The following is a 24,593-nucleotide window of genomic DNA, read 5'->3' as shown; positions in this document are numbered from 1 at the left end:
GTGTATGTCACACCATCTATACCCTGCAATACCTCCTGTGATAGTTGATATGTGGGCTGAAACAGTGTTTTTAAAAAAACACATACACTCCTGGAAATGGAAAAAAGAACACATTGACACCGGTGTGTCAGACCCACCATACTTGCTCCGGACACTGCGAGAGGGCTGTACAAGCAATGATCACACGCACGGCACAGCGGACACACCAGGAACCGCGGTGTTGGCCGTCGAATGGCGCTAGCTGCGCAGCATTTGTGCACCGCCGCCGTCAGTGTCAGCCGGTTTGCCATGGTATACGGAGCTCCATCGCAGTCTTAAACACTGGTAGCATGCCGCGACAGCGTGGACGTGAACCGTATGTGCAGTTGACGGACTTTGAGCGAGGGCGTATAGTGGGCATGCGGGAGGCCGGGTGGACGTACCGCCGGATTGCTCAACACGTGGGGCGTGAGGTCTCCACAGTACATCGATGTTGTCGCCAGTGGTCGGCGGAAGGTGCACGTGCCCGTCGACCTGGGAGCGGACCGCAGCGACGCACGGATGCACGCCAAGACCGTAGGATCCTACGCAGTGCCGTAGGGGACCGCACCGCCACTTCCCAGCAAATTAGGGACACTGTTGCTCCTGGGGTATCGGTGAGGACCATTCGCAACCGTCTCCATGAAGCTGGGCTACGGTCCCGCACACCGTTAGGCCGTCTTCCGCTCACGCCCCAACATCGTGCAGCCCGCCTCCAGTGGCGTCGCGACAGGCGTGAATGGAGGGACGAATGGAGACGTGTCGTCTTCAGCGATGAGAGTCGCTTCTGCCTTGGCGCCAATGATGGTCGTATGCGTGTTTGGCGCCGTGCAGGTGAGCGCCACAATCAGGACTGCATACGACCGAGGCACACAGGGCCAACACCCGGCATCGTGGTGTGGGGAGCGATCTCCTACACTGGCCGTACACCACTGGTGATCGTCGAGGGGACACTGAATAGTGCACGGTACATCCAAACCGTCATCGAACCCATCGTTCTACCATTCCTAGACCGGCAAGGGAACTTGCTGTTCCAACAGGACAATGCACGTCCGCATGTATCCCGTGCCACCCAACGTGCTCTAGAAGGTGTAAGTCAACTACCCTGGCCAGCAAGATCTCCGGATCTGTCCCCCATTGAGCATGTTTGGGACTGGATGAAGCGTCGTCTCACGCGGTCTGCACGTCCGGCACGAACGCTGGTCCAACTGAGGCGCCAGGTGGAAATGGCACGGCAAGCCGTTCCACAGGACTACATCCAGCATCTCTACGATCGTCTCCATGGGAGAATAGCAGCCTGCATTGCTGCGAAAGGTGGATATACACTGTACTAGTGCCGACATTGTGCATGCTCTGTTGCCTGTGTCTATGTGCCTGTGGTTCTGTCAGTGTGATTATGTGATGTATCTGACCCCAGGAATGTGTCAATAAAGTTTCCCCTTCCTGGGACAATGAATTCACGGTGTTCTTATTTCAATTTCCAGGAATGTATTTAGATTTTTATTAATCATTTTCAGCAATTGTTTTTGAAGAGTGCCGATGTGAACAAATACTACACTAGCTGCGTAAATCTTGTTAACTTAACTGGTGTGCTATTTCTTCTCATCGGAAATCTTGTCCACCACAACCCGCCCAGCGCCACCCCAGTACATTCGGAATTCTTCTTTGTGCCACCTATAATTCCTTCACTCAGTCAAAGAGAGAGACTGTATGTGACGATAACTCAAAAAATAATAAGAGTCCTTCACAAACTTACGTTATACTAGAATTTCAAATATTTAACGAAAATTGCGGAAAAAATATAACATTAAAATATCGGCACTCGATATTGCCACCACATACACTGTACGTCGATACATCGAATAGAAGAGACGCCTTCATGTATCGATACATTTTGGGTGATATATCGATTAATGGTCGTATCGGTATTTTATGATCAGCCCTAGTCTAAAGCGTATCTCACAGGGCGTCAGATTCGCTACAGTATTACAAACTAGCTCATGCGACCGGTCCCTTCATGGATCTTCCGTCTGCCCTGCACAGAGCTGTGCGTGTTTTCAGTGATAAGATCCGATGCTATTTTTCTTGTGAGGCCTAGCAGAATTTCCTGCGTGGTACTAGCGCTGGTCAATCAGGAATCCTATTTGGCCACTGACGCCACAGCATCCAGGGCGGGAACTCTTTTAAGTTATTCGGAGACAGTGGCAGTTTTGGAAGCACTTAAGTTTGTCTCTAGCACTTACTTCCCCAAGATATTGATAGTATCTGACTCGCAAAGCGTTCTTAAAAACATTCAGTACAGTCGATGGAACAAAACAACCAATAGTTATATCTTGGATGTGATATCTGAATATATTCGCAGCACACGCACGGGCCGGACGATCCATTTGTTGTGGGTACCTTCCCACTCTGGCATCCTCTATAATGATGAAGTTGATGCATTAGCCAAACAAGCGGCGACCTTAGGCACTGTCCTGGATCTGCACCTACCTTATACAGACTACTTACGTGCAGTCAAGACAACAATGGCAGGAAATGTGGAACGTTTCTCAACAGACAAAAGGGGGTTATTACGCAGTGCTACAACCTCGGATTCCTTCACAGCCGTGGTTCATGAGGACACATCTGGGCCGATCCACGATTTCTACCATCATAAGACTCCGCTGTGTAGCCATGTATGGAAGTGAAACATGGACGATAACTAGCTTGGACAAGAAGAGAATAGAAGCTTTCGAAATGTGGTGCTACAGAAGAATGCTGAAGATAAGGTGGGTAGATCACATAACTAATGAGGAGGTACTGAACCGGATTGGGGAGAAGAGAAGTTTGTGGCACAACTTGACTAGAAGAAGGGATCGGTTGGTAGGACATGTTTTGAGGCATCAAAGGATCACAAATTTAGCATTGGAGGGCACCGTGGAGGGTAAAAATCGTAGAGGGAGACCAAGAGATGAATACACTAAGCAGATTCAGAAGGATGTAGGTTGCAGTAGGTACTGGGAGATGAAGAAGCTTGCACAGGATAGAGTAGCATGGAGAGCTGCATCAAACCAGTCTCAGGACTGAAGACCACAACAACAACAAGACTCCGCTTCAATCATGCCTCTTTCCCACAACATCTACATCAGATCAACGTTTACAGTTCACCAGCATGTGAGTGTGATCCTGAGTCGGAAGCTGATGTCAACCACATCTTATTTATGTGCCCCAAATTTGACCGTAAACGGTTGGTCTTTCTGAAGACATTGCTGAGTATGGGCTACCATCTTCCTCAATCAGCTTCTTCTCTTTTGTGTACTAAAGACGTTCGTCTATGTAAAGTGATAGTTAACTTCATCAAGAGTACTGGTCACAATCTGTAGGTTTTAATGGTGTACGTAAATTATAAATATGTCTTGCTGATGAAGATATTTCAGAATTTGTGTGAATTGTAAGCCAAGGCACTTTTAATTATTTTCCAATTAAATTCAATTTTTAAAACATTATCTACAAACCTGTAACAGTTAAGCTTTTTATTCTTGTAAATATGCATTTCTGTATTTGTTTATTCAATTATGTGTACATTGTCACTATGTGTTGCCGATGGCTAAACTGAGTACACACTCAAAGGCCAAATAAAAAAAATAAAAAAAATTAAAAAAGTTATTCTATTCCCACCGCAACCCGCCCACGCCCATCCCCACGCCCATCCCCACCCCCACCCCCACCCCCACCCCCTCGAGACCAAACGGAACGTCACGCGGCCGTCGGGCGACCTGCAATCTTTCTCAGACGACTGTAAAGAAACTATACGACAAACAAAATTGATTCCCTCGCATCTTATAGCTTCATTTCTCAGCTTCATGATGAACTGCGTATCATTTCGTTAATGGTCAAATTTACTGTGATATTGTGGGATTAAGTAAAATACTGCAAGAATTTCGGAAGCGCGCTTCCTCACGAGCTCGCGCGAGAGCGTAGAAGCCACAGTGAAATATTCACAAAATTCCTTGTATCTCGTAAGCAGTTTCAGATATCAAAACAAGATTTTAGCAAACGGCAGCACTCAAAGAGGAGGGTATTCCGCCACATGATTAATATGCGAAACTTCCATATCTAGAGCGATTTTAAGCGGCTTTTCAATGAAATAATGTAATATTTAAGTGGCATTGATAGCTAGTGAAACGAGAATTACTGTGGGTTTGGAACAACATATGTGAAGAAATTACAGTTTATTTTTTACCGAGTATGGACATATTCGTAAACTATTGACATGTCTTTGCATCAGTTGCTGTTTTATTACTGTGTCGCAATTTCAACCGCATTAAAATGTTGGTGAGATGAATATTTGTAAGCTCAGATGAATTTTGGCGAAAGAAACCGATTAGTGTGGTTAAAAGGAGCCTTACATATCAAAACTTGTTACTGATAATATTGCTCTGAAGAAAAATGAAGGTGATTATAAGTCTGGGGAAAATAAATCACCACTTCTGTTCCAGTTTAGGTGAAATCCTTTACCCCGTTGTATTCTTAATAACTAATGATATGGATTGAAACTGGACAACGGATTTTATTTCTCTATCTCAATAATCTAAAAATATCAAAACAATTAACAGCACATCCTATCCCTGTAATAATGAGGAATTGTACTTTTTCACTGCAAACATCTTTTAGCTTGCGAAAGACATTGGTAATCTGTTTACAGCTTGATAGGTAGTCGACCAGATTTTGAAAATTTAAATGTTTTCATATTTCTCAGACCATTAAGATACAAGACATGACCAGTGTCAATGCACATCATTCATTACTAAAAACACACTGGTGTATAGGATTCCATTTAAATTTCAACAAAGGTGTAGATTTATTTCCACCGAACTTCTTATTCCCTTAAATTTTCTTCAGGGAGATGTTATCGGTGGTGAGTTTTGAGTATTACGTTAGGTTCCCTTGTTACCACGTTCAAATCTTCTTCTTTCGGCAAAACACAGCAGAGTTTGTAAATATTCATGCCACTAACACTGTAGTGCAGTTGAAATTGCGACAGAATCATAAAACATCAACTGATGGAAAGACAAGTCAATAGTGTAGGAACCGCCCGTTTCTTGGTATAAAAATAAACTGCAATTTCCTCACATATGTTGTTCCAAACCCACAGTAATACGCGTTTCGCCAGCTATTGATGACGCTTAAATATTACCTCATTTCATTGACAAAATCTGTAGTCACTTGAATATCACACTAGATATGGAAGTTTCGCATATTAATCATATGGCGAAATACTCTCCTCTTTGCACACTATCATTTTCCAAACTCTTGTTTAAATATCTGAAACCGTTTATGAGATAAAAGAAATTTTGTGAATATTTTACTCTGGCTTTTTCGCTGGTTTGTAAGTTCGGGACGAAACTCTTTATGTACAACCCATTTTCTCGAGATTGGTAATAGATAGCAATATGATTCAAAGTTTAAAGTAAAATTCAGTATGTTAGCTACATCTCATACGCAGAAACATATGACCTAGCATGCACCAAACGAAAATTCATAGCGACCTGTATTTCTCACTGAAAACTTCCCAAAGTTCTTGCATTCAGAGACTACGCCATATTATTGCTACGCATGGTGGATATGTGGAAAATATCGTAATATAGAGTTTCCCAGACCGCAGCGCCATCTGTTGTTGAACATTGTAACTACTGTAATTTCGAAAGTTTGTCTGCCTGAAAATGTACTGTTGTCCCAAGCATATTGCAACAAACGGTGTATTTCTATCGCTGCTCGTTTAGTTTTTATTGCCGTTTCAAATATACCGGTCATTTTTGAAACACCCTGTATCAACGCCCGTTAGCTGCTGAAGGTATTAATACAATTCTAATTTCTGAGACTTTTCTCTTTCGCTCAGTAGACGTGGATGCGTTACACATCTGAACTAAAACCGTCGTAGAACGGAAACGGTACGTTTCCGGGCATGGATTCGTATTCAGAGTATTTTGTACTCACTCTCTACAAGTCCTAGAAGTTCGTAACGACAATTTTTGAACACCCTGCATCTCGATGGTTGCTCTATAGGATTGCGGATAATAGTCTGTCATCACAAATAAAAATATTGGTTTCGCAAAACTTCATTTCGTCATTTTCTAACTCAACAGTACGCTCTGCTACAACTGATTTCACCACCTTCCCTAGTCGACAAACACTTTTGTAGAACTTTTTTTTGAGAGGAGTAATAATTAGTACAGCAGTACACCTATATAACGAATTAAAATATCTGAAGCAGGTTCTCCAGAAAAACAGCTATTTAGGAAAAGAAGGAAATAGAATTCTGCGACCAAATAAAACCACACTGAATGACAAGGACGAAATACTACATCGGTAGAACACAATTACTCTCCCTCTTATTAGAAACATAACTGACGAGATCAATAAATTTTCAGGAACACACCATCAGTCTATTTTTAAACCAACAAATAAAGTCAGATCACCATCTTTTAGCGTGCAGGATTTATCGAATTCCACGTACACTTTGTGAGGTCTGCATTGCATCTACAAAGAGAAATGCGAACCTACGTCAAAAGGGGCACCAAAGTTTTAGTCGTTTAGAGAATGAGCTGTAGCAGAGCCTACTCTTCAGTCAAAAAATTCGTCTACAATAACAAACCATTATGCATGGCTACGTACAGAAGCCATATAAATATAGGGGCAATTTTGACATGCAAGAAGCAGCCATGAAATGTACTAATATACAGACAGCAGGTCTACAGAATTGATGGATAAGTTTTATCTTTGTCAGACAACATTTTGATTATTAGGTTTTATTTTTGACAAGGATTTTCTCTGCGAATCACACAGAAACTTCACCCACATCTCTTTTTCACGTTATTTATGACATTTTTCGATGTGTGGCTTGGCAGGCAACAATTCAGAGTCGAACCAAGAACACCTCTGAAGATGTCCAACGCAGCTCTGGGCGAAACATCCGGAACAAACAGTTTCACGGACCACGGCCATACCAGGAGATTCACCAGCAGGAAAGACAATAGCTCATGAAATCCTACACTGCACGATCAGTGGAGTGTGTACATGAGCAATCAGAAGCAATAATGTAATGGGAAACCAGTTCTTGGGAAACGAGATGTGGGAAACCCATCACGAACATACAGCGTTTGTTGCAGTTTCTGGCCCAGCAACGCATGCAGTTGCGGTTTTGGGCGCCAGGTGGCAGCAGTGAGCCGGCCGCGGTCAATGGCGGCAGCTTCCGCGGCCAATTGCGGTCCATCAGAGCAGGAAGTGGGGGGAAACTCGGCGGAGGGCGCAGGCCGCTCTGCGTCGTTCGCCTTCCCGTGCGTCACGCACGCGCAGTCACAGCAGCACCGTGTGAACCCCATAACCCACGCGCAGCTCAGCTGCCGCAGGACGACACTGTAGCTGCCCACTTTCAACCCAGCCTGCAAATCCCTCATCCATCCAACTCCCAAAGTACGCTAACGGTACAGGCATCTACCATATGGGTCCCCAATAAACCAATCGACATATGCCGAACAGGTGTCTTTCAGAGCCGGCAACCTCTAATTCTCTCAAGAGATTTTCTTAAAATTTACTTGTTTCAGTTGATGCCTTGTATAATCCTTGTATAATCCTTGCCTTTCTTCAGAAGGAATATTGTTTGTTGCAAGTCAAGTTGAGTATTTTATGAATTTTGTAGTCCTACTCGTATGATGCATGGCAGGGGTCTCTTAGACCCCGTAGCGCACCAGGTGCCTTTCCCATACTTATATTTTATCAGAACGACTTGTTAAAACAGCTGGATTACTAATAACAGTTATCAGTTTGGCGCAGTTATACTGTTTGTTGAGAGATCAGAAGCACTATAAAAGCTACAATCCAGTGCTCAGTCGAAGGTAAGTGTATTTCTCTATCTCAAACCACTTTCAGATGAACATAAATTTTGTGCCATAAACAGAATAAGTATTTAAGATACTATTATTCCTTACTTAGAACACAGTTGTACACCATGCTACCTGTCAATGCACAAGAACATCTGAGGTCAGCGCAGAACTTTAAATCATTTTTTACTGAATGTTTTGAGGATGAAGCTCTGTTTCATCAAGAAGACAGCACAGAAATTCGGACACTGATGGTCATCATGAAGATGAATCCACGTCGTGTAGCACCCCAGGTGAATCAAGCAGTGAAGAATTAGATGATACAGACTACAAAATTGCTGGTTTCCTTGTCTGTCCCGATGGAATTCAAATAGGTACCCCACTCATACAATTATAGTCGGTGGCGACTTTAATCTACCCTCGATATGCTGGAAAAATTATACGTTTAACGCCGGCGGCAGCATAAAATGCCAACCGAAATTATACTGAATGCTTTCTCAGAAAAGTATTTTGAACAATTAGTTCATGAGCCTACTCGAAGCGTAAATAGTTCCGAAAGCATACTTGACCTCTTAGCAACGAATAATCCTGGACAAATAGGGAGTGTCATGACCGATACAGGGATTAGCGACCACAAGGCAGTTGCTGCTAGGCTGAATACCCTAATGGTCATCATGAAGATGAATCCACGTCGTGTAGCACCCCAGGTGAATCAAGCAGTGAAGAATTAGATGATACAGACTACAAAATTGCTGGTTTCCTTGTCTGTCTAACCCACAACCATCAAAAAGAAACGCAAAGTACATCTATTTAAAAAAGCTGATAAAAATGCTCTTGACGCCTTTTTGAGAGACAGTCTCCACTCCTTCCGATCTGATCACGTAAGCGTAGAAAAGATGTGGAATGATTGCAAAGAGATAGTAACGACGGCAACTGAAAGATATACACCACATAAATTAGTATGTGGTGCTACTGATCCCCCATGGTACATAAAACGGGACAGATCACTGTTGCAGAAGCAACAAAAAAAGCATGCCAAATTTAAAAGAACGCAAAATCCCCAAGATTGGCAAAGTTTTGCAAAGTTCGACGTATGGCGCGTGCTTTAATGCGAGATGCTTTTAACAATTTCCACAACGAAACTCTGTCTCGGAATCTGGCAGAAAACGCAAAGAGATTCTGGTCATATATAAAGCACACCAGTGGCAAGACGCAATCAATACCTTCACTGCGCGATAACAACGGTGAAGCCACTGATGAAAGTGCCACCAAAGCAGAGTTATTAAACACGGTTTTCCGAAACTCCTTCACCAAAGAAGACGAAGTAAATATTCCCGAATTCCAATCAACAACAACTGCGAAAATGATAAACATAGAAGTAGATATCCCCGGTGTAGCAAAGCAGCTTAAATCACTTAATAAAGGCAAGGCATCCGGTCCAGATGGTATACCAGTCAGGTTCCTTTCAGAGTATGTTGGTACAATAGCTCCATATTTAGCAATTATATCCAATCGTTCGCTTACAAAGTTTCGTACCTAAAGACAGGAAAGTTGCTTAAGTCACATCAATACCCAAAAAGGGAAATAGGAGCAATCCGCTGAATTACAGGCCCATATCACTAACGTCGATTTGCAGTAGGGGTTTGGAACATATTCTGTATGCGAACAGCCGGCCGGAGTGGCCGAGCGGTTCTAGGCGCTTCAGTCTGGAACCGCGAGTACGCTACGGTCGCAGATTCGAATCCTGCCTCAGGCATGGATGTGTGTTATGTCCTTAGGTTAGTTAGGTTTAAATAGTTCTATGTTCTAGGGGACTGATGACCTCAGATGTTGAGTCCCATAGTGCTCAGAGCCATTTGAACCATTTGTATGCGAACATTATGAAGTACCGCGAAGAAAACGATTTCTTGACACATCAGCACGGATTCAGAAAATATCGTTCTTGCGGAACACAACTAGCTGTTTATACTCGTGAAGTAATGGTTACTATGGACAGGGGATGTCAAATTGACTCCATACGTTTAGATTTTCAGAAGGCTTTCGACACCGTTATTCACAAGCGTCTTCTACCCAAACTGTGTGCCTATGGAATGTCGCCTCAGTTGTGCGACTGGATTCGGATTTTCTGTCAGAAAGGTCACAGTTCGTAGTAATAGACGGAAAGTTATTGAGTAAAGCAGAAGTAATATCCGACGTTCCCCAAGGAAATGTTACAGGCCCGCTATTGTTTCTGATCTATATTAACGACAATCTGAGTAGACGGAGTTTCGTTGTGGAAATTGTTGAAAGCATTTCGCATTGTAAGGTCGTGAAGCCGTTATGAAACGATCGTCAAACTGACATGTATATTACCGGCTTGGGTATGTAAATTATTGGCATCTCAGTGGGGCCACATAGAGAGGGTACGAGTAATGACATCTGGTTGTACCTAAGATCATGTTATGCCTTATGTAAGAAGAAGAAATGTCTACCGTCAATGCCGAAATTCAACAACTGCACGATAGCAGCTTATCAGGACTGCAGGGTGCCGTCATATGACGTTGTCTCACAAAAAAAGTGAAGTAACCTGAAAGTGAGGAAGGAACTGTGGCGGTAGGGAGCTAAGTTTGGAGCGGTGAGGTGCTGGTATCAAAAGAAACACAGTCTAAGGCTAGCAATAAATTTATTAACAATTTCAGAAAAAAAGAAAATTCTTCCCAGATGTCCGCAAATTTCACATTGCAAATTTTTACTCAATAAGAAAAAACATCAACCTAAATAAATTTCAGTTTAACTTTACCGTGCGTCCACGTTGCACAAGATATTTTTAGTAAGCTGTTTGAAATAGAAAAATTTAAAAGGTGGAACAGCACTGTAATAATTAACGGCCCTCTAAATTTAGACAGAATGATCAAATAACACAATCCAATAAACAATAATTACCATAGTAAGTACAATAAAGAAGAAGGGCGGCTAACACAAGACCGAAATATTCCTAATCTGATACAAAGCAACAGGTCTCAGTACAACCAACACACTGTACGACGACTACAACCAACACACTGTACGACGACAATTACGTCAGGTTGGTGAAAGCTTAACTGGTAATCAGTAAGAGTAAATTACAACCTCCTATGTTTGACGCTGGCGCCGCAGTGCGTAACAAAAATTTCAGAATGACAACCTTCAAAGTAATTACCTGACCAGCACAGGCTAACAAAATTCATGGTCGAGTTTCCATTCAGCAAGGTGCTTATAAGAAACCATTGTTGATTATACCCGTAAAGCATCTTTTGAACCGCCACACAAGCCAGGGCTTCAGACACAAGAAAATGCTCAAAGAATTAATATAGGCACCAAGACTTGTACTTAACAGTAAGACGGCGTATAAAACAAACTTAAGAATGCAAACCAGAAATTGCACATCAATGCACATCAATGCACATACACAGAAAATTTCAAGGCACGATAACAGGAGTCTAATAACGGAACTCTACCATGTTCCAAAACAAAAACAAACAAGCGTCTACACGCTTAACACGGCGTCGTTAAAGTACCGAAAAATAAGCACTAGTTTAAGGTAAGCACTCCAGTGGCAAACCAATATTCAGACAGAGTGACATACAAGTCTCTATACAGCAAGACGTGTTCCGAAACAGTCATCACAAGAGTAACACGAAGTTATATCACTCAACAACTTCAATAAAGATCAAAATATACCTTCTTTTGCCGTGTTTTTCCTGGTATCAATGCTTGTTGTTTGCAAAGTCACTTCGTGCCCAGCACTTCACCTCAAAATGGCTCTGAGCACTATGGGACTTAACATCTGAGATCATCACTCTCCTATAACTTAAAACTACTTAAACCTAACTAACCTAAGAACATCACACACATCCATGCCCGAGGCAGGATTCGAACCTGCGACCGTAGCAGTCGCGCGGTTCCAGACTGATGCGCCTAGAACCGCTCGGTCACACTGGCCAGCAACTTCACCTCCTCCAGTAACAAGCTTTGGAGCCACAGCAAGACTCCAACATTAGTAAGATCATTTCGCATACAATCGAAAAAACTGAAACGTAAGCAAAATCAAGTTAAACAACGGTAAATCACAAACTACAACGTCCGCCCCCGGTAGCTGAGTGGTCAGCGCGACAGAATGTCAATCCTAAGGGTACGGGTTCGAGTCCCTGCTGGGTCGGAGATTTTCTCCGCTCAGAGAGTGGGTGTTGTGTTGTCCCAATCATCATCATCATCATCGACGCGCAAGTCCCCGTAGTGGCGTAAACTCGAAAGACTTGCACCCGGCGAACGGTCTACCCGACGGGAGGCCCTAGTCACACGACGTTTACATTTTACAAGCTACAACACAAATTTGACGAAACCAAACATTAAACCGTGCGAGGTGGCGCAGTGGTTAGCACACTGGACTCGCATTCGGGAGAACGACGGTTCAATACCGTGTCCGGCCATCCTGATTTAGGTTTTCCGTGATTTCCCTAAATCGCTCCAGGAAAATGCTGGAATGGTTCCTCCGAAACGGCACGGCCGACTTCCTTCCCCATCCTTCCCTAATCCGATGTTTGGTCTCTTCCCCCAAACAACCCAACCCAAACTATATACTAAGTAGAAAAAGTCTCAGTCTCGAGCGGCCAGCTAATATGCAACAGGATAAGCAATGTAATTTCAAAGATAAAATACCCATCCCGTAGTGGCCGTCAGTACTTAGCACAGTTACTCAAAATTTTATAATCAGTGACGTGCGTCGGTCGCGCTGTTTAAACAGAAGACGCCCAACCTTACACAGACATGAGCTTCCTGCCGGTCGTACAATAAAACAAGTTCAGTACATATACATAAAGTCAGTAAATAAACGAGGAAAACACAGATACACAGCCGCTCGCCGCTCAGCTCCGACCACTCAGCGGAGTAAAGGAGCTACAACTGACGTTTGACTGGCCAAACAATTTACTCAAGATATTTGACAGTAAGTAACCTCAAATGGAAATGGAAATGCCGTGTGGCTAGGGCCTCCCGTCGGGTAGATCGTTTGCCTGGTGCAAGTCTTTCGAGTTGACACCACTTCGGCGACTTGCGTGTCAAATCAAATGGTTCTGAGCACTACGGGACTCAACTTCTGAGGTCATTAGTCCCCTAGAACTTAGAACTAGTTAAACCTAACTAACCTAAGGACATCACAAACATCCATGCCCGAGGCAGGATTCGAACCTGCGACCGTAGCGGTCTTGCGGTTCCAGACTGCAGCGCCTTTAACCGCACGGCCACTTCGGCCGGCACTTGCGTGTCGATGGGGATGAAATGATGATGATGATATGGACAATAGAACACCCAGTCCCTGAGCGGAGAAAATCTCTGACCTAGCCGGGAATCGAACCTGGCCCGTTAGGTATGACATTCCGTCGCGCTGACCACCCAGCCACCAGGGGCAGACATTTCAAATGAGATACTCACACAAGGTACAGTAGTGTCACGTGCAAAACCAGTAAAGAACGTGAAAACAAGTACACAACCACTCGCTGTTTAACTATGATCACTGATGCACAAAGAAGGTAGTCAAAACGGCCGTATGACATGCCACACAATTTACTCAAGGCAAACAATCGTGAACAAATAAGAATAAGGTACAGCAGAACTACCAGTTAAACAGAAATACGGCAATGACAAGCTAGTTCTAAAAGCACTTTCACAGATTGAAGAAACGACATAATCACAGACCAAAATAGAAAAGTTCTCGCCGAAAACGAAGTGGTTAGTCGCTAGCAAAATAATAAATCCAATTCTTACGGTACAGGCAGGAGGTGCAGGAGTCCGCAGCTCGTGGTCGTGCGGTAGCGTTCTCGCTTCCCGCGCCCGGGTTCCCGGGTTCGATTCCCGGCGGGGTCAGGGATTTTCTCTGCCTTGTGATGACTGGGTGTTGTGTGATGTCCTGAGGTTAGTTAGGTTTAAGTAGTTCTAAATCTAGGGGACTGATGACCATAGATGTTAAGTCCCATAGTGCTCAGAGCCATTTGAACCATTTTTGAGGTGGAGGAGGTAAGTGTTTAACGTCCCGTCGACAACGAGGTCATTAGAGACGGAGCACAAGCTCGGATTACGGAAGGATGGAGAATGAAAGCGGCCGTGCCCTTTCGAAGGACGCGATTTAGAGAAATCGCGGAAAACCTAAATCAGATTCAGGGTTGAACCGTCGTCCGAATGCGAGTCAAGTGTGCTAACGACTGCGCCACTCCGGTCGGTCCGGTACATCTGGCCACATTGCGTAACTACTTCGATGCCCAACAGCTACTGCTTCCAACTATTGCCGCCAGCGGCAACCTTCTGCATGAGAGTGGCACCTTATCCACAGACACCGGGCGCGTACAGGTGTCCTCGTGGTTAACACTTCGCTCACAAGGAGAAAAAACTCCTCTATCCGTTTTTTTTTTGTTTGGTGTTATTTCATCCCGCTCGTCCTGTATTGGGGGGGGGGGGGGGGAGGGCTGCCAGCAGTACAACTCTACACTCTTCAGCCAAGAAAATTAAAAAAAAATATAATGAGAATATGCAAACATTTGGGACTGCTTTCTATTTCAAAGTAAAAATCAAAGATGGGCTGTTAAAAAACGAAAATACATTTCAAAAACACATCGCAGTAGGGTAAAATTTTCCTAACAAAAGCACTGAAGCATTGTACATTCAGTTAAAATCTGAAAGATGTGCACTAGAGTTAGAAGTATTGCCAGAGGAGAGCCTAAATTCCATAGGACTGAGGGATGTGGGTAGAAAGGTAGGGGTAGGAGTTGAGCTGGATAGTGAGAAATACAGTCGGTGGGAAAGGCAGAGGGTAAGGAGCAGTGTGTCGTCCTGGCAAGACAGTGGTTGCAGTAGGAAAGGGATTAGGAACGATGGCGAGGGAAAGGAGAGCGGAGCCCTGATGTTGATTGGGATACGAGGTGCGGCTAGAAAAAAAACGGACTGATGCTGGAAAAAACATTTATTTACAATTATTTACAATTTCATGTTATCTCCTTCAGTGTACTCTCCTTCTTGGTCTCTACACCGCTCCATACGAATTTTCCACTGTTCATAGCAATGCTGCAGATCATTTTCGGTAAGTCCATACATTACTTCCGTCGCTTTTTCTTTTACTGCTTCAACAGTCTCAAATCTAGTTCCTTTCAAAGCTGACTTGACTTTAGGGAAAAGAAAAAAGTCACAGGGGGCCAAATCAGGTGAGTCGGGTGGATGATCTAAGATGGGAATGTTGTGTTTTGCCAAAAACGTCTTCACTGACAACGCACTGTGAGCTGGGGCATTGTCTTGGTGAAGGATCCATGACTTTTTTCTCCACAAATCGTTCCGTTTTCTCCGTACTCGCTCACGTAGGGTAGCCAGAACGCTAATGTAGTAATGCTGATTCACTGTTTGTCCCTCTGGTACCCAATCAATGTGCACAATCCCTTTGATGTCAAAAAAACGATCATCATTGCCTTGAATTTCGATTTTGACATTCGTGCTTTTTTTTGTCGTGGAGAACCATCGACTGGCGTTTAGTTTCGGGATCGTAAGTAAAAAACCACGATTCATCGCAAGTAATAACATTTTGTAAGAAGGTGGGATCACTTTCAATGTTTTGCAGGATGGCAGAACAAATCATTCTTCAGCGTTCCTTCTGTTCAATTGTGAGACACTTTGGAACCATTTTTGAACACACTTTGTTCATGTTGAAACTTTCATGAAGAATCTGCCTAACACTTTCCTTGTCAACTCCTGTTAACTCAGACACTGCTCTGATTGTTAAACGGCGATCTTGTCGAACAAGTTTACCGATTTTTTCAATGTTTGCATCAGTTTTTTCTGACAATGGTCTGCCAGTGCGAGTGTCATCACTGGTGTCTTCGCGGCCATCTTTTAAATCGTTTAAACCACTCAAACACTTGTGTTCGCGATAAACAATCATCGCCGTACACTTGTTGTAACATTACAAACGTTTCACTTGCAGATTTTCCTAGTTTGAAACAAAATTTGATGTTAACACGCTGTTCTTTCTGTACACTCAACATTTTCCGACGCACAGACAAAACGTCAACTACTTAAAACAGACGCCACGGGCAGACTGAGTGCAGGAGGCAGATGAAACTCGAGCAGTAGGCGGAGCGAGAGTCACGTGACAGGCCACGCGACTTCCAGCCTTATTGCATTCGTTTTATTGTTTCACCAGTACTAGTCCGGTTTTTTTCTAGCCACACCTCGTAGGTGGAGAAGATCTAAAGTTGGTAGGAGGGAATAAATGTCGGGGTGGATCTCATTGTCTGGGGGAGGGAGTTGGTTGAAGTTTCGTTGGGATAGGATATGGAGTGCGTGTAGGCGTAAGGATGGAGGGATACGTTTGTAAAAACGCGGCAGCACACCAGGGTTGGTGATCAGAGGGGAGACATTCTACCCAAGCGCACTCACGTTTTAAATACACTTTCCCAGCGACTTTCCCGCCAAAGATTAGCTCACGACCAAAGCGGGCTCGATAACGTGCCGCGCGACAGTTGCACTGTGTAAGTAGGCTGTTTAGGTTTTTGTGTTGGTAACGCCACGTAGCGCTCTGTATAAAAATCGCTGAGTGCGCTGTGTGCAGTCTGTGGCTGGTTGGACTCTTTGTTGGAATATTCGTTGCTAACTATGCCTATCAGTAGTTAATGCCTTCAGTAGTTAGAATCTTTTATTTATCTGGCAGTATTGGCGCTCGCTGTATTGCAGTAGTTCGAGTAACGAAGATTTTTGTGACGTGAGTGATTCATGAAAGGTATAGGTTATTGTTACTCAGGGCCATTCTTTTGTAGGGATTATTGAAAGTCAGATTGCGTTGCGCTAAAATATTGTGTGTCAGTTTTGTGATGATCAGAATAAGTGAAGAGAGAACTGTCTGAGTACGTTGAGTTTTGCTCAACTGCTTGAAAATCAAATAACGTAAGAGTTTTTCCAGTACTGTCATTCTTTACATACAAAGGGGAAGTTTCAACTGGCGTGCACGGCACAGAGGCGAACTGAAGTTTCATGGTTTGAGAGGGTATGTAGTGTTATTTCACTGTTTTACTGTACGCATGTATTGATTAGGCTCAGAAAGATGTAAAGCCAAACGTATCGTCTCCTGGGGCAAGCAGCCCACAACAGTTGTAACTGCTCCTTAATTTCCTCCAGGCGGTGTGGCCGAGCGGTTCTAGGCGCTTCAGTCTGGAACCGAGTGACAGCTACGGTCGCAGATTCGAATCCTGCCTCGGGCATGGATGTGTGTGATGTCCTTAGGTTAGTTAGATTTAAGTAGTTCTAACAAGGGGAGGCCGCCAATTGCGAAATTCAGATTCGATTCATACTGCGCATAATAAAAGCTCATGGCCAGAGGTGTAATGTGGCAAAGCACCAAGATGCACTTCTCAGCCGTTGTCGAGAAAATCGACAGTTAAAAGAAACCGTTGCAGTGAAATACTCTCTACGATCATTAATTCCCTACAACGTTGTGGCGCAGCGGTAAGCGCTCTGGTTCGTAATCCGAAGGCCACTGGATCGAATCTCGCGCTATGCAACTTTTTTTTAGTATTTGTTTTTTTATAATATATATATATATAAGTTATATATATATATATATATATAAGTTATATATATATATATATATATATATAAGTTGCATAGCGCGAGATTCGATACGGAAGACGTAGAAACGATATTCCGAAACGAATACGTATAGCGTAAGTCAAACGTTCGGATTAGAATAGAGACCCCACGAACACAAATTTGCTGTGGCAGGTATGAAATATAAACTCCGTTACTCGTTTGTTACACTTGAATGACAGATGTTGAATGGGCCGAAACGAGCCGCCGCATAACAGCGTAGTTGCCTGCTAACTTCGAAAGAAGGTAGATGCGGTCCCTAGCGCAACTTATAACATTGTCGAAAATCAGTGCGGACGGGAGAGCTTTGGTACACCCTGTTAAAAAAAAAAACGGAAAAATGGAGGCGGTACAGTTGGAGAGCGATCCGCCTTCACCAACATGCATAAGCAATTCATTAATACTTTATATATATATATATATATATATATATATATATATATATATATATATATATATATATATATATATGAATTACAAAAAACTAATAATAAAATTGCATGGCGCGAGATTCGATCCGTCGACCTTCGGATTACGAACCCCAGCGCTTACCGCTGCGCCACGACGCTATAGAAAGTTACTAATCGTCGAGAGTATTTCACCGCAACGGTTTCTTTTAACTGTCGATTTTCTCGACAACGGCTGAGAAGTGCATCTTGGTGCTTTGCCACATTACACCTCTGGCCATGAGCTTTTATTATGCGCAGTATGAATAGAATCTGAATTTCACAATTGGCGGCCTCCCTTTGTAAGTTCTAGGGGACTGAGGACCTCAGATGTTAAGTCCCATAGTGCTCAGAGCCATTTGAACGAACTGAACCTTAATTTCGTGGATACTGGCAGTGGGGCGAAGTTAACGCCCGAGCTTGTCCCACATACATTCTATCGGGTAGACCTAGGGATCTTGCTGGCCACAGGAGTACTTCAGAATCGCGCAGATAGTACGTAAAGATACGTGCCAGCTGTGGGCGAGCATTGTCTTGTTGAAAAGTGACACCACGATACTGTCTCATGTGAAGTAACACACGAGGGCACTGAGCCGTGCCGTGTTACGATACCCCGCGACAAGCCCCACAAATGTTTATCTTTGGCCAGATGGAGCGGACACGAGGGTTGGCCCGCAGCGACGGCGGGAAGCGACGGGGACGTTGAGACGCTGTCGGAGTGAGGAGGGAAGAACGCGGGCTGCTTAACAGCGACAGAGGGTAAAGGTCGGGTCGGTCTGTGTTGTGGTCGCGTGGGCCCGTCCTGTGGATCCCGGGGTTCGTGCCTCGTGTGTAGCCCGAACGCACGGGGCGCGCTTCGGCGGCGATTAGTGAGGGCAACGTAAACGGATCTAGGTGAAACCGCCCGGCCAGCAGGAAGACATTGGTCGTTGGTAAGCGTGGGATGCTGCCGTCAGACTTCGCCTTGAGGAGCAGCCAGGACGCCTGGCGCTGCGGGCTTCTTCATCCCCGCCGTGACCTTTCTGCGTTATGCCGAGAGGGCAACTTTGAAAACTTTCTTCGCCGTTAATGCTTCGTTCTCACTAGATAAAAGACCGTGACAATATAATCTTGCGTGTGAATGCCTGTTATTTCTGAGGCCGTTTGCACTTCGGTCACCCCGCCCTATTCAGATTTGTCCTCGGAACTAATAAGTTTGTTCTGCCGAGGATTTGATAGTAAACGTATTAACAGTCGGATCGCGCTCACTGCTCTGCCTGAAGTGCCATTGATGTGTGCATTTCTCATGTGTATTTAACTTTAGTGTTCCTTTTTTTAAAGATAGATTGTTTATTTTTCTGACTGATTATTTTAAGGTGTGATTCCTTACTGCTTTAGTCCGTGAAGAAATTTTGCTGGTAGTTTATTCTTTTAGTGACGAGTTTTGTAGACGCTTTTGTATCAAAAAAATGGCTCTGAGCACTATGGGACTTAACTTCTAAGGTCATCAGTCCCCTAGAACTTAAAACTACTTAAACCTAACTAACCTAAGGACATCACACGCATCCATGCCCGAGGCAGGATTCGAACCTGCGACGTAGCGGTCGCGCGGTTCCAGACTCTATCGCCTAGAACTGCTCGGCCACACGGGCCGGCGCTTTTGTATCCTGACCGATCATTGCTTATGGGTACATGAGTTCTATTCAATCACGCTGGAGTGCCAAATTATTATCACCAACTGTTTGTCACGTTTGCCACCTTTAGGAGGTTGTGTGCGAAGTATTTACTGAGATCTTTTAAAGTACTGGAGGGAACCATTGCACTGTGTTGCCTTGTCAGTTAATCAGCTGTTATATTGTCACGTAGAAGAAGGTGTAAGTAGATGGATGACGAACAGTAACTTCACTTAACGAAGTTTTATTCAGCACTTGCATATACAAGAGCGCGGAGCGAACTGCCTCCGGCCTGATCACATACAGTATATAAACAGCTACAGAACATTCCAGTACAATGATTCTTGACATTTGTGAATACTTCTAGAATGTACTCGAACCGAATATAGAAATTAAAATTGTAGAGTTGAACTCACGACCCTCCATGCAACAGTCTAGTATCATAACCGCATCACCACGGCGGTACTCAGCTTCTTCTGCGACAATATCAGTATTCCTGATTGGTAGTTTCATTAGCAGTGAATAATCGTGTCCTGTCTCTAGAATATTTCCCGGCTTCTTTAAGTTAACTAAGAGTACTGAGCTTCTGCTTCGTTTAAATTAATCATTTGTATGATCTTGTTATCTGGCCATATAATGCACAAATTTATTTATGGGTTATTCATCTGTGTTTAATAGCTGTCTTTCACTTAGCACGTTTTGATTTGTTAAGTTTTCGAAAGGTTGCTGTATCTCCCTGGTGTTAGAAAATGGTTATTACTGTGTGTTGTTCTTGTATGAGAGAGTTTGCCCCTATCTCTGTAACTGCGGGGTTCCGTAATGGTTTATTATAGTAGCTCCTTTGTCGTAAAATATCTTAGCGCACTTCATTTGGTCAGTGAAATAATTACCGCTTCCCCTGCACTTTTGGGGGCGGTTCCACCAGTCGGCTTATTGTGTGGCTTTGTAATACATTTGGATGCGCACGAGCTTAACTGTTTGTTGTGACCCGAAATTTAAACCAAGTTTTCAGGGTTCTGGCATTGTCCACTCTTTAGTCAGTTAAAGGTAACTGGATATTGCGACGGGGCCTGTAGTGTCAGTAAATATTCGTATGTTTGAAGATTTGTTTGCGTCTATTTTCTAGAGAGATGAAGCACGTGCAATTGGGGTGCCCATTTATGACGCGTGTAAGGTACCCCTTATTTGCAGATAAGAGGGCATTTTACCTTATTTCCAGTTTTGCTATTTCACTTATGTGAAGTGAATGTATCATCGGTGCGGTACGTGAGGAGTAAGAAGCGAGTAGTAGGTTCGCACGCTGGCTAGCAGAAACGGTTGACCGTCCGGCGCTTTCAGAGGCAGTGGGATGAGGTGCCGATGCGGAAATCGCTCATGACATCTGCAAAGAGATACGTAGGGAAAGTGGATTTCTTCTGGCGCGAATCAAGTAATTGTTATTAAAAATATTTGCTTAGGAGGAATCTATGGGTCATAAATACTATCTCTCAGTAACTTTACAATGGCAGGAAACGTTTATATTAATAAGTAAATGAATAACTTTGGCGTAACCGAAGATGTACGATCTTATACGAACTATAACGATACTATGTTCAAGTTACAGACTGTACGCCATAGTCAGCAGTCGTCGATAGGATGCCTTTCAATCTAGTCATGCTGTTCATCATGCTCTCGTCTCGTTAACAGCTTATAGTCAGTGTGAACAAGTTCATTTCACAGTGCTTCTTAAATAAACGCACCATAATGGCATCCCTTGTAAAAATTATTTGCACAAAAAGAACTACTTCCTGCGTCATTACGTAAAACATGGCAGTATTGCACTTTCAGAATCCGACGGCGTTGTTGCGGCTGTGCATTGGGACTTAAAACTAAAAGAGCATCGCTACATAACAGATAGGAAGAAGTCTTATGCGGCAGCTCATTACGTCAGTTAGAGTACGGTCTGCCTTAATTATGACAAAACGCGGGTGGGAAATCGTGGCCAGTTATATTGTACGCCTGTTATACCAACATCTACGGGCTGATCGGCTAAACTGAGACATTTCAGGAGATTTAGTGAAAGTGGGGGATTCTTGCAGGCATCCCAAATTTTCTGGAGACGTTGGGACATGCCATCAGGCGCTGGACGGCTTGTTCATAAGCAGGGTATGTTGTACGTGTGTATGCTTTCCCTCATGTTAGATACCTCTTCACTAGTAATTTGCTCTAATCCAAGCATTGATGTTTAATAGTTTGTTTAGACATGTTCCGATGTCTGTGAACAGTTTGTTCGAGAACCAGAACTAGTTCTTTCTATTATCTTTCCTTAAAGCAAGCATTGAAACTTGATAATTTCGTCAGACCAGTTTTAACTTTCAAACAATTTGTTTTAAATCAAGGATTAATATTGTTGTAATTTCCCCTTAAGCAAACATTTGGGTGACTGATATTTGATCCCAAACAGCGTTAATGTCTTTCCAAATGTAGGATCAGTGTTTTGTATTAACTTGTCTGAATACAATGCTTAATAGATGGAATTAAAAATTATTTTCATTGAGTCAGCTGTGGGTTCTTGGTGAAACATTGTAAATTAACTAAATAAACACTGTTATTAGCCTTGTTTCATAAATTTTATTATGGTTACTGCACAACCTAGGTTTCGGGTTATAAGTCCATTTTCAAGTACATTACTGATTCCGGAGATGATTAAGCAACGATGAACGTGACGAGAAGGCAAAGATAAATATCTCAACTTCTTAATGTATCGATCCTTGGTTTAATGTAAAATTACTTCAATGACCATTTTCTGACAAATTACATATGTAATTACACAATTCAGCAGTTACACTAACATGATTAAACATACCTAGGAATAATGTTATGCATCAGCCTAGAACTTTTTATCTACTGATGGACTGGGGCCTAAAGTTTTACTTCTGTCTCTTTTAGATGGTATCAAAACTCCCATATAGAAGTAAAGCTTTGGGCCTCCATTCATCAGTAGATAAAAAATTCTACGCTGATGCGTAACTTTATTCCTAGGTATGTTCAATCATGTTAATGTAACTGCTGTGTTGTGTAATTACATATGTAATTTGTCAAAAAATGGTCACTGAAGTAATTTTACATTAAGCCAGTGTTCGATACATTACGAAGTTGAGATATTTATCTTCACCTTCTCATCATGTTCATCTTTGTTTCATCATCTTTGGAACTAGTAACGTACTTGGAGATAGGCTTATAGCATGGATATCAAATTTGAATAGGGAAAGATATCAGTTGGACTACATCCTGATGCAAAAAAGGTTTAGGAACTGTTTGAATAATGAAGTTGAAAAAAGTCTGGAAAGGTAACGCAAAAGAAAAATCTAAACATAGGAAGACTCAAAGAGGTAGGAAAGGCATCAGATTTGGAAAACGGATTTATGAAAAAATGGGAAAGAGGTAGTGTTGATGAAAGTGTTAATGACAAATGGATAAAAATGAGGGAAGGACTCATGGACTCTGCCAAAGAAGTACTTGGAATTAGAGTTCCCAAAGTACCAGGAAAGAATGGATAACAAAAAACATGTTGAAAAAGACAGAAGACCGGAGAAAGTGGAAAAATGTAGAAACTGAAGAAGGCAAAAGAGGTACAGGAAACTGAATAATGAATTAAGAAGAGGAACTGAAGAAGCAAGGGAAAAATGGATGAAACAGAAATGCGACGAAACAGAGAAAATGGAGAAAGAAGGAAAATATGAAATGATGTGTAGACTAGCTAGTGAAATAGTTTTTGAACGTAAAAGAAAGAGGAATAACATAGAAATAGAAAGAGCGGATGGTACTCTAGCAGAAGAACCACAGGAGGTTTTAAACAGATGGCAAGAATATATTGAATGTCTGTAAAAGGGGGATGATACAAAGAAAAAATTAAGGTTGAAGAGGAGCAATATGTGCCGGAAGACGGAAAGGGATTCGCCATATTGGAAGCAGAAGTAGAAAAAGCGCTGAAGGAGATGACGAATATGAAGGCATGTGAAATTGATGATTTTCCAGCGGAACTGTTGAAGAGTCTGGGAAACAAGGCAAGAAAGGAAATAGTCTACCTCTTGAATGAGTTATATGACAAAGGGAAATAGCCTGAGGACTTCCTTGCAGCAGTTATGATACCAATAGACAAAAAGAGAAACCCTAAAAAATGTGAAGAGCATAGGACCATCAGTCTAATCTCTCATGCAGCTGAAATGTTGCTGGGAGTGTTGAATAGAAGACTTTATGCAAAGCTGGATAGAGGGATTGCAGAGGAGCAGTTCGGATTTAGAAGAGGAAAAGGAACAAGAGATGCTATTGTCCTGTTAAGAACTATAGGGGAAAGATATATGGAAAAAGGTAAAGAAATCTTTTCTGTTTTTATAGATTTAGAAAAGGCTTTTGACAGAGCTCAGTTGAACAGGCTGATGGATATTTTGAAGAGGAAAGGAGTAGATTGGAAAGAGAGACGACTAATACAGAATCTATATTTACATCTACATCTACATCCATACTCCGCAAGCCACCTGACGGTGTGTGGCGGAGGGTACGTTGAGTACCTCTATCGGTTCTCCCTTCTATTTCAGTCTCGTATTGTTCGCGGAAAGGATTGTCGGTATGCTTCTGTGTGGGATCTATACTCTCTGATTTTATCCTCATGGTCTCTTCGCCAGATATACGTAGGAGAGAGCAATATACTGCTTGACTCTTCGGTGAAGGTATGATCTCGAAACTTCAACAAAAGCCCGTACCGAGCTACTGAGCGTCTCTCCTGCAGAGTCTTCCACTGGAGTTTATCTATCATCTCCATAACGCTTTCGCGATTACTAAATGAACCTATAACGAAGCGCGCTGCTCTCCGTTGGATCTTCTCTATCTCTTCTATCAACCCTATCTGGTACGGATCCCACACTGCTGAGCAGTATTCAAGCAGTGGGCGAACAAGCGTACTGTAACCTACTTCCTTTGTTTTCGGATTGCATTTCCTTAGG

The 24,593-nt window shown here is 43.0% G+C and overlaps 1 protein-coding gene across 1 annotated transcript in view; it reads left to right on the top strand.

The window, feature by feature from the left end:
- The first annotated feature begins 7,236 nt into the window (after positions 1–7,236).
- LOC124775234 (ribosome-binding protein 1-like) overlaps positions 7,237–24,593 on the top strand; it is a 58,555-nt gene continuing 41,198 nt past the window's right edge. The window contains exon 1 of the mRNA XM_047250072.1: positions 7,237–7,415. Within this exon, the coding sequence (XP_047106028.1) occupies positions 7,237–7,415 (179 nt within the window). The remainder of the gene's footprint in view (positions 7,416–24,593) is intronic.

The sequence above is a fragment of the Schistocerca piceifrons genome, chromosome 2, assembly GCF_021461385.2.
Source record: "Schistocerca piceifrons isolate TAMUIC-IGC-003096 chromosome 2, iqSchPice1.1, whole genome shotgun sequence".
Classification (NCBI taxonomy): domain Eukaryota; kingdom Metazoa; phylum Arthropoda; class Insecta; order Orthoptera; family Acrididae; genus Schistocerca; species Schistocerca piceifrons.
The sequence above is the reverse complement of the archived record's forward strand: the minus strand, read 5'-3'. Positions and strand labels throughout refer to the sequence as shown.